The following is a 17,459-nucleotide window of genomic DNA, read 5'->3' on the forward strand; positions in this document are numbered from 1 at the left end:
GTATGTGTCTGCCTCTAGCTCCTCCTCCTTCCTGTCATTTCAGGAGAACTCGCAGCAGAATGTCTGTGTCTGCGTCCAGCTCCTCCCCGTCCCATCATTTCAGGAGAACTTGCAGCAGAATGTATGTGTCTGCCTCTAGCTCCTCCTCCGTCCCATCATTTCTGGAGAACTTGCAGCAGAATGTATGTGTCTGCCTCTACCTCCTCCTCCCTCCCATCATTTCAGGAGAACTTGATGCAGAATGTATGTGTCTGCCTCTAGCTCCTCCTCCCTCCCATCATTTCAGGAGAACTTGCAGCAGAATGTATGTGTCTGCCTCTAGCTCCTCCTCCCTCCCATCATTTCAGGAGAACTTGCAGCAGAATGTATGTGTCTGCCTCTAGCTCCTCCTCCCTCCCATCATTTCAGGAGAACTTGCAGCAGAATGCCTGTGTCTGCTTCTAGCTCCTCCTCCCTCCCATCATTTCAGGAGAACTTGCAGCAGAATGTATGTGTCTGCCTCTAGCTCCTCCTCCCTCCCATCATTTCAGGAGAACTTGCAGCAGAATGCCTGTGTCTGCCTCCAGCTCATCCTCCTTCCACTCATTTCAGGAGAGCTTGCAGCAGAATGCCTGTGTCTGCCTCTAGCTCCTCCTCCCTCCCGTCATTTCAGGAGAACTTGCAGCAGAATGCCTGTGTCTGCCTCTAGCTCCTCCTCCCTCCCCTCATTTCAGGAGAGCTTGCAGCAGAATGTCTGTGTCTGCCTCTAGCTCCTCCGCCCTCCCCTCATTTAGGAGAACTTGCAGCAGAATGTCTGTCTGCCTCTAGATCCTCCTACGTCCCTTCATTTTAGGAGAACTTGCAGGATCAGGTTTTATTCAACTTTCTACTCTCGAAAGCCTGAACATATTTACAGCAAGATGTTTTTCCACACAAATTAACAGGACAATTTTAGCATTTTGTAAGCAATTTTTCCAGTGTTTTTTTATTTTTATTTTTTTATGAGGGAACCCTCTCTAAAAACCTTGGAAAAAGCAGCAGGAACACATAATTAGACCCCCTTCACAAGTCCGTTTTTTTCGGTCCATATGGGGTCCATTTTTTAAGGACCGCAAATACAAACGTGCACACCCATTATATTGAATGGTGGTGCACACATGTCATGTTTTTCACATGGACCGTGTTGGTCCTGTGAAAATCCAGCAGACTTGTCTTTTTTCTTTCCTGGCAGCACAGAGGGAAAGCATGCAGCACACGCGCAGATTGATCATTGATGTGACACGTACCAGAATAACAAGCTCCATCGGCTGGGAAAAGTAGTATAGTTAGCACTTTTCCCAGGCGCCAACTATAAGGCTATGTGCACACGTTCAAGATTTATTGCAGAAATTTCCTGAGAAAAACCTGAAATTTTCTGCAAGAAATCTGCATGCGTTTTTACCGCGTTTTGGGTGCGTTTTTTTCCGGACATTTCCCAATGCATTTTATAGTGGGAAATCCGAAAAAAAAAAAAAAAAAAAAAAAAAAAACACAAAATTAATGAACATGCGCCGTTTTTTACCGCAATGCGTTGTTTTTGCGGAAGTTTTTAAACCATGACCCAGTTAATTTCTTTAGTTATTTGTTTTGTTTATAATAGATGTATGGAATGGTCGTGGTTCAGTCATTGTGGTGGCCTTAACTCTGGATACACATCCGAGGTTAAGTCTGAGATCCAGCGTGCCATCAGTCAGACAGCGTTTTCCTCGTAGAGGACACAGAACTAGAGCTTACAGATTTTCTGAGATTCTTCTATCATTACAGAATATAAAATAGGTGGTGGGAGGCTTTAGGAAGTGGCAGGACATCTGTATTTGTCTTGGTACAAGCAGGAGTCATGTGTAGGAACAGTACTTCATCCACCGAAAATGAGATGTCCACCCCAATACCTTCATCGTCAATCCACTTCAGTGTAATAGGCTGCCCCTGGTGTAGGCTGCACATCTCCCTCACTTCGTCGCACAGTTCATCGTAATTCATCGAAGCTCCCAGGCGGGTGATCAGAATATCTCTGCAAAAAAAACACACAGAACAGTCAGCCGGGTATGACGAATGGATGTTGGAAAGAAGAGTCAGAGCCCTGACATTTACAGCGCAGGGCGTGTTATATTCTACTAGTGATATCATCACAATGTTGTACAGGATATTAATCCCAGGAACGTATCGGCACAAATACTTCCCACGTATAATAACAGCGACCAAAACCTCATAAAAGGATCTCACACAACTTAATGCTCCTCGCTTCTAGAAAAAGGTGTAGAAACCAAAGCAACGAGATTAATTCTAATGCAGAAAATAGGTTGGGATCTAAAAGGTTTCACGACCAAAATTAGGAGGCACTACTCGCTGATGTCAGCCATTATTACCAAGATTGAAAAGGGAAACTACATTTTCTGTTAATTAAAATGATATTTCAGAGATCGAGGTGAAGTTATGGCTCTCAACAAATAGTAAAACTTCTAAATTTTACTATATTCAGTGTACAAAACGGAGAGGACAAAAAACACTCAGCCTACGGCTGTTTCAAGTCTCCAGATGCTTTCGAAAGGCACATTTAAGTTTTGCGTGTCCAAGCCCTTTCTCAAGGATCGCAAAAGTGAGCCTTGAAAAAGCATCCGAAGAGGCGAAACGGCAGTCTATCCTTCCAGTTTAATTTACTCTGTCTAATAAAGTAAAGAAGTTTTACTATTTGATAAGTGCCGTAACTTCATCTCTATAAATGTGCTCATTACAGGGAAAGAATGCCTTGAGAAAGCATCTGGAGAGGCGAAACGGCCATTGTCTGAGTGAGGTCTGTCCTTACCGGTTTTGCTCCCATTTCGTATACTGGATATTATGAAGTTAGGAGGGTTGTGTTCATTACAGGGCATCAACATGCAGAATCACGTTTTCACTAACAGTTTGTCCCAGTCTTTATTTAAGGGTGATATTAAGACGCTGTGCAAGAGTCATATTATATACAGGACGGAAGTCGGGGGGAATTTTTTTGCATGTCGCGAGGAGCATAAAACTCACGTAGGTGGGTTGTTTTTTTCTGATCTAAGTGTTTATAATAATTCACATTTAACAAGATTTGTGATCGAATGGTTGGAAGCTATTCACAAAGAGGTTTGTGAGCTTGGATGTTGAGCCACAATTAATATATCCTTAGACAAATTTAAACCCCCTTAATGAAGGCATAGCAAAATGCAGAGGAGGAGGACAGACCCCTTTAAAGATGGTAGAGATTACAGACCAAGGCTAGTAGAAATAAAGAAGGGACTAAAACCACGATATTGAATTTGATAGACTGAAGCACTACAATTAAAACCTTAAAAAGGGGGGGATGTCTAGTCACATCATATTGGTGAATTATTTATTGGATGGGTCATCAATGGCGGGGGTCCCATAACCAGCGCTCCCACCAATCAGCTATTTGACCACTGGATGTAAACACTTTGAACAAAGATACAAAAGCGCAACTCCACTCAATGTGTAGTGCACGCTGGCGGGGACTGCAAAATAGATTCTAATTATAAGGATCTGTGCAAATAACATGATAGGAGGGAGCACCAGGCGATCTCATATTGATGACCAGATCAATGTGATCAGACAACCCCTTTAATGCAACTGATGGTCGTATAAAGTTCATATAGAGAACAATTTTTGTACTATATTGAGATCCGAGTTATGGGTGTTACTCATGATGAATTCAGACAGTATGTTCATGTATCTGTGTTTACAGTCTTTCTCTATTGGTTCTAGGTATTGTGAATGTATGCCTGCAATACTGACTGCTGCCACAGGATGTCTCTCTAGTACATCTATAAAAAGAGCTGAAGGGGGGGGTGGAGTGAGTGTGTGGCTGAGCCACATGGCAGGCCGGCAGTCATCCATCATCTGCGCCAAGTGCAACAGGCATGGAGTTTACAAAGAGTCAAAAAAAAAAAAAAAAGGGAAGCTTTGAAAAAAAATGGAGCAGCAGAAAATTGCAATACTTTCTTAAATCTAAGAAAACCAGAAGGTGGTTAAAAGAAATGACCGATCCATTCCTTGGGCAGCTTCCGGTTGAAAGCCACTATTGTATACAGAATGTATTATTTATTTATTTATTTTTCCGCCAATATGGCTGTATGAGGGCTTGTTTGCGGGACGAGTTGTACTTTTCAATGACATCATTGATTTTTCTCATACAGCGTACTGTAAAAAAAAAAAAGAGAAAAAAAAATTCCAAGAGCGGTGAAACTGCAAAAAAGTGCAATTCCACAATTGCTTTTTGTTTTTTTTTTATTATTTACCTTGTTTACCAAATGCCAACATGATTCCCCGGCTCAGTACGAGAATGCAGATACCAAACATGCATAGGTTTTTTTGTTTTTTTTATCTAAAGTGGTAAAAAAAAAACCCAGTGGTAAAAATAGCTTTAATTAACACAGTCAGTGTTTTCCTGCAATGTCTTCCTCTTGCAAAACCTGGCGGATACATCGGTATCTAAAGAATATACCATTATGCTGCACATTCTGTTTAACATGTCTTTCCTTTCAGCTATACTTAAATATGCTTCAAACATGATGGACAACTAATGTTACAAAGATTTGCACGTTCGCATTTCATTGTCCAATAATCCGATTTTTAATTATACCGAACCTGCCGGTTCCCAAAGACGCGGGTTGAAAGGAATGCAGCTGTATCATCCCTGTGACAGTACGTGGCTGACTAATACTCGACTAGAATACAATGGCTCTTCATGTAAATCAGAGAGTAAACTAACAAGATAATTAGAATATTAAAGATATGTAGACGACGTTCCCACTTTACGTCATGACTGTCTAATAAGTTTATAGCACATTTGATGCATCGGGGCAAAATAAGTTACATCCTTATCAGCTTAGGTATCAATTATAACAGTGTAACACAAGTTTAATAAAAAGGACACACACGTGAGGATACATAATGACAGACAAGAATTCAGATGCCAGCGGATCAAGCTGCCGTCACCTGCAAGATGAACGCTCTAAATCCCGCAGGGCACTGAGGAGATCACTAATCAATGGGTGTGACGAAACCTGAAATCATTTAGTGGCATGACTGGGTTAAACTTAAAAAAAAAAATTCCATCAATATCTGACTACTGCAACAATTAGAGAAAAAAAAAATCATAACTAGACAATGCCCCTACAAGAGCAAGAATACCAGGCAAGTAATAAACATTTAAGTGCCTCTTATATTATGTGGGTTTATTAAAAGACCTGTCCGCTCCACCAGGTTAATACATTTCCCACAAAACAATAATTTCCTTCCATACAATTTTGTATTATACAGTTTTTTTGGCACGGATTCTGGAAATGCTTAAATAAATTGACAAGTGGTCATTACCATTCACCTTGTCGACAAAGTGTGCCCACACAATCATGGCTGATGAGGTCAGACTGTGTATGATCACAGCCCACTAACAAAAGAAACGATTTAATGCAATTTATTCATTGCCAGGAGAAATTATAGGAGGCGCGCAATTCCTCATTTGTTGGTATTAGTTTCTGAAACTATAAAACAAACAAAATAACATTAAACAGTGATAAGCGCAAGTGCTCGTTACTCGAGTTTGCCGAGGGTGCTCACCGAGTATTGAGGGTGCTCGAGTGACATGTTCGAGTCCCCCACGGCTGTTAGACAGCCATAAATAATGTAGGCATTGCCCTTGTGGGTCAGGCCATCACCGCATGTTTTGTGGCTGCCTAACAGCCGTGAAACATGCGGCCGCGGGGACTCGAACATGTCACTCGAGCACCCGCGATACCCGGGGCATACCCGAGCACCCTCGGCAAACTCAAGTAACGAGCACTTGCACTTAACCCTAATGTTACACAGATGCCCAACAATACAAGTGTCTAGCGTATATTTGTACGTAGGGGGTAGACAAACTACATAATTAGGCCAGTTATTTTTGAGCACTTTCTCAGCACACTGAGAAAGATAAGGCTTAATTGGTAAGAGAGGTTGTCGTCTTTACAAGAAAAAAAAAATAATGAAAACTAACCACAAACATACCCTTGGGGTTCTTTTAAACCGGCCTTTTTTTTCAGCAGTTTTTCACTGTTTAAGAATGAAAAAAAAAAAAACCTGGGAGGAAATGTAGGTGATTTTCCAGGGAACACAGGTTATCACTCATCTTTAGGCGCTGAATGGTGGAGCAGGGAAATTTTACTCACTTTTATCTTCACTGGAGGTTGGATGACCAAACACTGCTCAATTCATGCTCTATGGGGCTGTCGGGAAAAGGCGAGTGCAGCGCTCGGCAGCCACGTAAGAAATTAATGGAGCAGTAGTCGAGCATGAGCATTGCCACAAAATTCTAACAGGCATGAAAGTACCCCATTCTGCTGATCGGTCAGACCCCACCACCCTCCGGATAGATAGCTTGTTTTTACCAGACAACCCCTATAATGCTGACATTTAAGAGTTTGGGAAACCCCGCACTACTTTGGCAGTGAAAGCATGGCATAAGAGAATATTAAGTTGAAGAGTTAAAGTCTGGAATGGCAGGTCGGAGGAAGGCTCTTAATTCTTACCCAGAAAACAGACAACATTCTGGCACATTCTGGAAAAACGAGCTCCACCTGTCCGCTACGCAGCTCTAAAGCCAATATCATTTCCGTTATTCTTACTAAACTACTAATCTGCTTAGGAATGCATGAGCTTCTCCCGTGCTCTGTGTGACTGACAGGCATATGTAAAATAAACTGTGCACATAAATGGTATAACCAAATGCTTCCGTCATTAGTTAACTGCCATCTTGTCATTCCAGCCAGCCTATCCCCTAAAGCACTTATACCAAGTGATGAACAAAACTATTTGTACGGCTTGCAATTATCCCAACCGGTGACGTCACCGAGAGAGATGTCAGTCACACACAGACATGCAGAACGCGTATGTCTGGTTAGTCTCCATTTGCTGTCTACGTCAGTTATAAGCTGGGAAATACCTTCACATGTATAACTGCAACTCAAGCCCCTGTATAGCAAACACCACCTCAATATGAGGCACTTCAGCAGCCTACAACTCAATACAGATGCCGGGAAAGTCAGCAGGTAGGAGGTACGCAGTGCTCTGATCCGGCGGTCACAGATTTCCAATGTGGCTGCATAAGTAATCACAAAATGCCGTTTTTAAATGAAGGTCATTTTTTTTATTAAGGGAAAAAAGAAATCCAAACCTACAGGATCCTGCATGAAAAAGTGATTGCCCCCTAACCCTAATAACTGGTTGGGCCATACATAGCAACAACTGCAGTCAAGCGTTTGCGATAGCTGGCAATGAGTCTTATACAATGCTCTGGAGGAATTTTGTCCCATTCATCTTTGCAGAATTGTTGTAATTTGGCCACATTGGAGGGTTTCTGATAATGAACTGTCTTTTTAAGCTCATGCCACAGAATCTCAAATCGGATTAAGGTCAGGACTTTGACTAGGCCACTCCAAAGTCTTATTTTTACTTTTTTTTTTTAACCCATTCAGAGGTGGACTTGCTGGTGTCGCTGTCCTGCTGCATAACCCAAGTGCACTTCAGCTTGAGGTCACGAACAGATGGCAGAACGGAGTTTTTCATTGACAGCAGAATTCATGGTTCCATTTACCACAGCAAGTCTCACTGACCCTGAAGCAGCAAAACAGCCCCAGCCCATCACACTGCCACCACCATATTTTACTGTTGGTATTAAGTTCCTTTTCTGAAATTCCATGTTACTTCTACTTCAGATGTAATGGGACATACACCTTCCAAAAAGTTCAACGTTTGTCTCGTCAGTCCATAGCAGTATTCTCTCAAAAGTCTTGAGAGATCATCAAGATGTTTTCTGGCAAAACTGAAATAAGCCTTTATGTTCTTATTACTCAGCAGTGGTTTTCGTCTTGGAACTCTACCATGCAGGCCATTTTGGCCCAAGCTCTTCTTATGGTGGAGTCATGAACACTGACCTTAACTGAGGCACGTCTTTTGATACCTCTTGGATGAGCTCTTGGGGTGCTTTTGGTCCGCCGGAAACTCCTGGGAAGGCTCACCACTGTTCCATGTTTTCACAATTTGTGGACAATGGCTTTCACTGTGGTTCGCTCGGAGTCCCAAAGCTTTAGAAATGCTTTTAGAACTAGTGATGAGCGAATATGCTCGTTGCTCGGGTTTTCCAGAGCACGCTTGGGTGATCTCCGACTATTTCTAAGTGCTCTGAGATTTAATTTTCCTTGCCTCAGCTGCATGATTTACAGCTGATAGACAGCTTGAATACATGTGGGGATTCCCTAGCAAACAGGCCACCCCCACATGTACTAGCAGCCATAAATCATGCAGATGCATCAAACAAAAAGTAAATCTCCGAGCGGTTACAAATACTCGGAGACCACCCGAGCAACGAATACACTCACTCATCACTATTTATAACTTTTTCCAGACTGAAAGGTCTCAATAACTTTGTTTCTCATTTCTTCCAGAATTTATTTGGATCACGACATGATGTCTAGCTTTTGAGGGTCTTTTGGTCTGCTTCACTTTGTCAGGCAGGTCCTATTTAAGTGACTTCTTGATTACTGCAACACCTGTTCTCAAATCAGACTTAGGTGTGGCTAGGGAATGTGAACTCAGCTTCCCAAAGATGTGATAAACCACAGTTGATTTATATTTTAAGGGGGGGGTAAGCAATAACTTGTACACACAGGGTCCTGTATGTTTGGAATTATTTTTCCCTTAATAATAAAAGACCTTCATTTAAAAACAGCATTTTGTGTTTACTTGTGTTATCTTTGTCTAATATTTACATTTGTTTGGTGATCTGAAACATTTAAGTGTGACAAACACGCTAAAGATAAGGAAGGGGCAAACACTTTCACACAACTGTGATAGAAATTACATCACCGCTGATGGAAAAAATAGAGAGACTAGAGCATCGGCAGCGAGCCTGCGCTGGACCTGGGTAGGGAGAGTACTATCTGATTATGTTATTTTACATGAGTGCTATTATTTGGGGACCGAAGTTGAAAACCCAATATATTTACTTTTGAGGGAGGTAGAATATAAAAAAAGTTCACCGACCAGTTGAGAAGTTGTTTACTTATTTCCAAATCTGTTCATTTATATAACCTACAGTAATAGGCTCTATTAAAGACATGTAGATGTAACAGAAGGGGAATCAGAACTCCCCTTTTATTAGTCAGCTGCCACTTTGTGAAAGACTTAACCACCCGGAGCTATCCAGACACAGTATGTGGTCTATGGTGTGGCAACATTTCTAGACCGAACAGCCACGTGGATCCTGAGATTAGACCATTCCTGGAATCTATTTATGTATGTGTATAATTTACATAGGACTGCACACAACACATGAAGCTGCACCTGCACACACCCAGGACTGGAGGATGAGCTCTTCGTTCTGGAAAATTGCCACATAATCGGATGATTAGTATTCAGGTAGAAGCAGCACATTCTGGACTGAATCATGTCTGTAAGATCACTCAAGTATGTCCTGCCAACAATTGTAAATATCTGAGCCATGCTATTAAACCCAAAGTTACCTTGAATGGATGTTGCACAATCTAGAGAAGGTCACGGAAGGAAAAAGCATAGGTCACAACGTATAATGAAGAACTTAAAAGACAAATTAGATACACCATCTAACAGGTTATGGGGGGCTCTCGACTCTTCCACCAACACCTAACATCATGGGGAAGGGGAGTGTGTGTGTGTGGGGGGGGGGGATGGATTCAGCTGATGGAATTCAAATGTTCAATCCTTTTTGCTCAGATCGAAGATAAGGCGCCTCCAGCGGATCTGAGGAGAGCTCGGCAGAGCCAAGAGTCAGGAGAGATAGCTGACTACCAAACCATCAGCTATCTAACGTGCATGTGGGGGATTTATATTACGACTATTGAATTAGGGTGCAGGGGCAGCTCTCCAAATACTTCTAGATCTTTTGGAACTTACAAAAAAAGCATGTAAAGAAAGCCAGCAAAGTTTATAATTTATGCTATATCCAAGTGGTGAAATATGTATATATATCTATATGTATGTAGTGACATATGTCTAGGGTTATATGTGTAACTAGCAGTAGTTGAACATCTGTCCTGAAGGCTGCATGTCTCACCCAGCTGTTAATATGTATTTTACGGAGACAAGCAGACTTCTGTCTCCAAATCTCACCAGAGGGTCTACCTAGGAGCAAGAAGAAAGGGTAACACTTGACACCTCCTAGCTCTTGGAAGAGAGATGTCAATTACGGCCTGATAGTATCTCTGTGAGAACGTTTACGCAAAGGATCTCAGGAGAAAATAATATACTCATTGGTAGCGCGGCCGTGGGCCAATAAAAAAAACAAGCAATTATGATATTAACCTGAGGGGCTGGTCTAGAAATCTGACCTCTAGACCAAAGCTATAAATTAGGCCTGTATACCTAGAATTGTGTTCACATAATGGGGGCGGCCGAGCTGGTGTGATCCAATCTACATTCATCCTACCCTCAGGGAGCAGAAAGCAGACTACCAAGTTAGATGATTTCTGTAAGTTTTCTCCTGTTATTTTATACTGTTTTGCATAAGTTGTATGTCTTATATTTTTATACCTTTTCTTACTGTAAGCACTGAACCTTTTTGTATTAAAGTATAAACTTTAACAAGTTGAACCTTGAATGTTCTAACGAATCCATAGCCTAAGGTGTATAAGCCTTATGAGTGGTAGACCGCATTAGTAGTATTTCCAGGACTCATCGCCCGTGTATTCGATGAGTGGTGGCAGCGTGTATGAGCGGGTGTGTGGCCTGAGTCAGTGTGTGATTTATGCTCCCATTACAGCATAGGACAGAGGTTGAGTGCTGGACTGAGAGTGGAGAGATAGATTAACCATTGCAGGCACAACCCCAAGTCACATGCGGAGAGCGGGTACGTGACGAATTATGACACCACGGAGTGGGGATCCGTGACACCAAGTAACTAAATTAATGCTGTATGTGCCATGGTTCAATAAGCGCCTGCCTATTCAAAAAGGTGAGAGCAAACCGCGTCGCACACGACTACACTGTACCCGTGTGACAAACGACCACTGCAAAATAAATAAATTGGTGCTCCATTGTAGAGCAAGTGTCAGGTGGCAGCTGATGAAGCAAAACTATAGGTACATGGCAGGGTGCCCAGCACTGCAGAAAACTGCACAAGAGCAGAGAAGATGTAGACAAAGGACAGAGGAGAGCGGATAGCTAAGGATAGTCTATGAAAGGAGATTGAAAAGCAGCAATTCCATAAAAAAATTTAAAAAAAAATAGTTAAAAAAAAAATCTATCTGAACAGTGGTGATCTTGGGGTATGTGCGCACGACATCTTTCAAGAGAGTCCACTCCAACACACGACTAAAAACAACACGCTATAAAAGATTCTATTCATTTGTATGTAAAACCAACTTGCATATTTTAATGTTCAGTCTTTTAATCACTTCAGGCTCTCAAAGACGCCGAGTCGTTAAAAAATGTGAGCGGACGATTCTTAAAAGAATATTCAGCGTGGAAAACTCCTTATCACTTAGAATATATTCAATGATAATGCTGAAAAGAAGCCCGGGCATGTTTTTAAGCATTTTTTTTTTATAGTGTTATTGCTTGAAAAACTGCTAGCGGTGTCTTTATTGTTGAATGGACTTTAAAAAGATTTAAAAAATGCATTCCAAAAATGCTGAAAAAGCACTTTGAAAATAATAAAAAAAGCTAACAAATATGCTTCAGAAAAAACGGACGGCAGCATTTCCTGAAGCTTGCGAATATATATATATATATATATATATATATATATATATATATATATATATATATATATATATATATACATATATATATATATATATATATATATATATACATATATATACATATATATACATATATATACATATATATACATATATATATACACATATACACACACATACATATTTGGGAGTTGAGAATCACCTGAGCAATATATAAAAAAAAGAAAAAAAAAATTCACCTGGCGTAAATGGCATAGCAAGGAAAACAAAAATAAAAAGAAAAGTCATAACGCCAGGATTACATTTTTTTTTTTTTTTTTTTACATGTAATAACGGGCGATCAAAAGACCGCATCTGCACCATCTCAAAAAATGGAGACGTTACAGGTCTCGGATAAAGATGCAATATTTTTTTTTTTTTTTTTTTTAAACAAACTTTGGATTTTTTTTTTCTCCACTTAAATAAAAAAGAACTTAGACATGTTTGGCATCTACGAACTCTTAGGCTACTTTCACACTTGCGTCGGTACGGGGCCGTCGCAAACCGTCGGCCCGATGGACAGTGTGTTAAATGTAGCACAACGTGGGCAGCGGATGCAGTTTTACAATTCATCCGCTGCCCAGTGTGAGTTCCGGGGAGGAGGGGGCGGAGTTTCGGCCACACATGCGCGGTCGAAAGTGGCGGACTCGACGCACAAAAAAAAACCATTACATTGAACTTTTTTTGTGCGTCGCGGCCGCCAAAACATGACGCATCCGTCGCACGACGGATGCAACGTGTGACCAAACGTCACAATGCGTGACTAATACAAGTCTATGGAGAAAAAACGTATCCTGCGGGCAACTTTGCAGGATGCGGTTTTTCCCCAAAATGACGCATTGCGACGTACGTCACACAACGCAAGTGTGAAAGTAGCCTTAATGACCTGGAGAATCATAATGGCAGGTCAGTTTTAGCATTTGGTGAACATGGTTAAAAAAAAAAAAAAAAAAAAATCCAAAAAAACAGTTGTAGAATTGCATTTTTTTGCAAATTCACCGCACTTGGAAATTTTTTTCCCATTTTTGAGTACATAATATGGTAAAACCAATGGTGGCGCTCAAGGATACAACTCGTCCCGCAAAACCCCGGGGGGGGGGGAAGAGGAAAAAAAAAAAAAAAAAAAAAAAAAGAGACCACCACATCAACACCCTGTCATGGGCAGCCCAATCTCCAGACCTGAACCCCATTGAAAACCTCTGGAATGTAACCAAGAGGATGACGGATAGTCACAAGCCATCAAACAAAGAAGAACTGCTTACATTTTTTGCGCCAGAAGCAGTGTGAAAGACTGGTGGAAAGCATGCCAAGACACATGAAAGCTGTGATTAAAAATCATGGTTATTCCTCAAAATATTGATTTCTGAACTCTTCCTGAGTTAAAACATTAGTATTGTTGTTTCTAAATGATTATGAGCTTGTTTTCTTTGCATTATTTGAGGTCTGAACGCAATGTGTTTTTGTTTTGTTTTTTTTAATTTTGACCATTTTTCTTTGCCAGAAAAAATACAAACTTTATTGCTTGGAAATTCAGAGACATGTTGTCTTGTGAAGTTTATAGAATAAGAGAACAATTTACATTTTACTAAAAAAATATACCTATAAGAGAAAAAAAAAAAAAAAAATCAGACAAACTGAACATTTTGCAGTGGTCTCTTAATTTTTTCCTGAGCTGTATATATGCCTGTGTTCTCTGCCAGTCTCATAGCGAACTCATCCGGTGAGGGAAATTACATGACCACTGCGGCCAATCACCCTTCCTAGTTAGGACAGAAATGTGAAGGCTGCAGACAATCTGTGGCCATTGATTGGCTGCAGGAGACATGTGATGTCAAGGGTCAGAACAGCAATCTACGAGACCGGCAGGGACATAGGCAATGATCACCCAGTAGACAATTTTTTTTTTTTTTTTTTTTTTTTTAGGAACCCCCCCAGAAAAAATAAATAAAGGACAACCCTTTTAAAGCGCCATTAAACCTAAAGTCAGCAAATTAACCTAAACAAGGAGCTGGTAAGATCAATTACACCTCTTTATTTTATAGCTTCAATAAATTCTAAAATGTGGCAATATGTAAGATTATATAGAGATGATGGGAGCAGACTTTTTTCTTTTCCAGACATCCTGACTATATCTTATACAGTAACTAGACGGCCAGGCTTCCTCAGGATAAAAGGGTTTCTTACAGTTAAAGGACACAATAATCCGAATGTCAAAAACACTTAGAAATCAAGAGTGCATCGAAACAATTACCTAGAAAATAAACGTGAGCCCCTCATGTACTCACCCGCTGTAGTGCGCTTTCATTTTAATAAAGTCCTTCGATAAATCCATTTTTGACCCCATTCTGCTCGGCATTATATTGAGAAACTCCAGCTTTACGGTGTCGGGCGGTGTACGGTGTGAACACTTGTGATAAGCAGACACAGGAGTAGTGATCCAACCAGACTGGGCTTCTACACAGGGAACAAACAATGAATCACTATTTGCATTCCAGTACCATTATAACAATGACAGGGTTAGCGATAGTTATCAAGATGGAAGGGTTTTTCCGCAAGCTATATTTATCTTCTAGGGGGTCTGTTTACATTAGCCGTCCGGCGGCACTAAACGACCACCGATCGGCTACATGTAAGGGAACTCGCCCGTTCCAGAACACATGGAATCAAAATCCAGCTCATCTTCGAGCTTGACACATTGTAGTTTCTATACGTTGTATCAATGATTGTTTACAAATACAGTGTATAAACCCCAGGACACAAGTAAGAAGACACATCCATGTGCACAGCTCCGCTCATGATCTCCACGCCATTCATCCACCTCGTATAACCTCCCGTGTTCCTGTTGTTCAGGTCCTTCATTTCCCATTAGGATAGATTACTATAACTACAGAGCTTAAACTCTTCCACCTAGGGGTAGAGTAGGCGACTGCCTGGAGGTTGAGGCCAGAAGGAGCACAAAGCGACTTCCACTGCTCCATTAAAGTCAATGTAGTCGTCAGCCAATACAAATTAATCTTGTCACTATAAAGGCTTGTTCACATGCTGCGTTTTTGCAGCAGGGGTTAAAAAAAAAAAATGCAATGCAGCGTTCGTTTGCCAGTACCAGCAAAGCAAAAAATCATGTATGAAATCTCATGTACAGGTTGATTATTTTTTTTCCTTGGGGGATTTCATTGGACAATGTTTTTTCAAGTTTGCAGCATATCGATTTTTTTAAACATTGGCCGACCAAGGTGTGAAAGTGAACAATACCCGACCAAACTGTTAAAGTAAACAGTGTCCTACAAACTCAATACTCTGCCAATGTCTAAACTATTCCCGACCAATTCACCTCCCCCCCGCTGTTACATTTGTAACTGTATATTTTTTTCATGAACTCATGTGATCTTTTTTGTTTAGAATAGTAACTTTTTTTCACATATAAAAATCTTTTTCCACTAAATAATTTGATCAATTTGCCTTTTTTTTAATCAAAATCGTTTTATAGTTTCACAAACGTCTTGCATTGGTGACTTGACACCTTGCATTGTTCATGCTTCCATGGTGGAAGAAACACCTGAAAAACATAGAAAAAAAAAAAATCCCAAAGTAGCTAAACCTGATTACAAAAGTAAGCAACTTCTTTACTGCCAAGAGGGTTTTGCCTGCAGGAAAAAAAAAATGCAACGTGTGAACACAGCCATACACTATTAGGCCATGTTCACACAGTGCGTTTTTTACTGCGGAACCGCAGCGTTTTTGCCGCTGCGGTTCCGCAGCTGTTTTCCATGCAGGGTACAGTACAACGTACCCTATGGAAAACAGGAACCACTGTGCACATGATCCTGAATTTAAAAAAAAAAAGCCGCGCTGAATAGCTGCGGGAAAAAAGAAGTACCATGTCACTTCTTTTTTCGGAGCCGCAGCGGTTCTGCACCCATAGACCTCCATTGTGAGGTCAAACCCGCAGTAAAACCCGCAGATCAAAAATAGATCTGCGGGTTTTATTGCGGTTCGTGGTGCAGAACCGCTGCAGCAGGAAGTGCGGGGAAGCGGGCGGAAGTGCGTGGGTGGAGTGTGGCTGCCCCGATCCCACCCCCCCATGCTCCGATGCCCCTCCCCCGTGCTCCGATGTCCCCCCCCCCCGTGCTCCGATGCCCCCCCCCGTGCTCCGATGCCCCCCCCCGTGCCCTAATCTCCCCCCCTTATACTTACCCGGCCTCCCGGTGTCCGTCCGGCCGTCTTCTCCCTGGGCGCCGCCATCTTGCAAAATGGCGGGCGCATGCGCAGTGCGCCCGCCGAATCTGCCGGCCGGCAGATTCGCTCCAAAGTGCATTTTGATCACTGAGATATAACCTCAGTGATCAAAATAAAAAAAATAGTAAATGACACCCCCCCCCCTTTGTCACCCCCATTGGTAGGGACAATAAAAAAAATTAAGAATTTTTTTTTTTTTTTTCAGTAAGGTTAGAATAGGGGTAGGGGTAAGGTTAGGGGTAGGGTTAGGGTATTTTCAGCCATTTTAGCCCTAAAAAGCTTCCTAGGAAACACAGTCTCTGCATAGAAAACTGCATAAAAAAAAGGATCAAAAAACGCATCAAAAAACGCATCAAAAAAGGACAAAAAAAGGACAAAAAAAAGGACCTGCGTTTTCTGCCAAGAGCTGCAGTTTTTTAAAAAACAGTCCTGAAAAAAAAAGGATGGAAATCAGGAACGTGTGAACATACCCTTAATGTCACAATCTTTGGCAATGTTCCCAAAGACTCTGAGTGTGACAGTTGCACTAAACATTGGCCACTAAAGGGCACAGGACACATTATAAAGGACAATTACATAGGAAATCATGAAAAGCAACATGAAAACTCAGCATACAACTATTATTCCATAGTGGGATATAACGTGCAAACGCTGCAGAAGTTTCACACATGCATAAACAACTTCATTGTACTTTAAACTTTTTTTTATGCAGTTTTAAGGCTACGCCATCAGAGTTTCCATCTGTAGCCCTGAAAAACAGTATTCATGCGTATCTGCCGACGAGGATATTGACTTTTACTGAAGCGGAAGTCACTTTGTGTTCTATCTGGACTCATTTTCGGCAGCGTCCGTCTTTTTGATATGGGCACAAAGGTGCGAATGACAAGTCTTTGTGCCCGCCTCACAATGGGGGACACTGACGAAAGCGAGGTCAGACAGGGCACAAAGTCATTATGTCTGCTTTATTAAAGTCACTATTGGATGCAACTGAATCCAGTTTTTCAAAAATTCTGATGAAAGCCCCAAAGGAGCCCACAATTTGTGGCTAAAATATGGTATGAACCCAGCCTAAGTTGCCCTGTGGGGTTCACCAGGTATTTGATACTGTTGGAAAACCTCTAGGATAGATCTTCCATGCGTATGCAAGGACAAAGGAGGCGCAGAGTGCCATCCGGAGGCATCCATCGGACCCAGCAGCACGAAAAGCACGCAGCAAGGGACATGGATGAGAAACTTTTTGGGACAGATATGACGTTATAAAGAGGTTGTAGGATGCCACTTCTCGATCTAAATGTTTGGCCCCAATAAGATAAAAACTGTGTATGCTCACTTCCCGTGCCGGCGCTGTTCCAGCACTTGCGGTCCTGGGGCTCTCAAGCGGTGGAATGACACGTGGTGCCCAATCAGCGC

The 17,459-nt window shown here is 41.5% G+C and overlaps 1 protein-coding gene across 1 annotated transcript in view; it reads right to left on the reverse strand.

Annotated features, from left to right (window-relative positions):
- PRKCZ (protein kinase C zeta) overlaps positions 1–17,459 on the reverse strand; it is a 201,398-nt gene that overhangs the window by 181,648 nt on the left and 2,291 nt on the right. The window contains exons 2-3 of the mRNA XM_069741677.1: positions 14,099–14,267; positions 1,908–2,029 (exon numbers count right to left, since the gene is read on the reverse strand). Of these exons, the coding sequence (XP_069597778.1) occupies positions 1,908–2,029; positions 14,099–14,169 (193 nt within the window). The 5' untranslated portion in view covers positions 14,170–14,267. The remainder of the gene's footprint in view (positions 1–1,907; positions 2,030–14,098; positions 14,268–17,459) is intronic.

The sequence above is a fragment of the Ranitomeya imitator genome, chromosome 10 (genome assembly GCF_032444005.1).
Source record: "Ranitomeya imitator isolate aRanImi1 chromosome 10, aRanImi1.pri, whole genome shotgun sequence".
Lineage (NCBI taxonomy): Eukaryota > Metazoa > Chordata > Amphibia > Anura > Dendrobatidae > Ranitomeya > Ranitomeya imitator.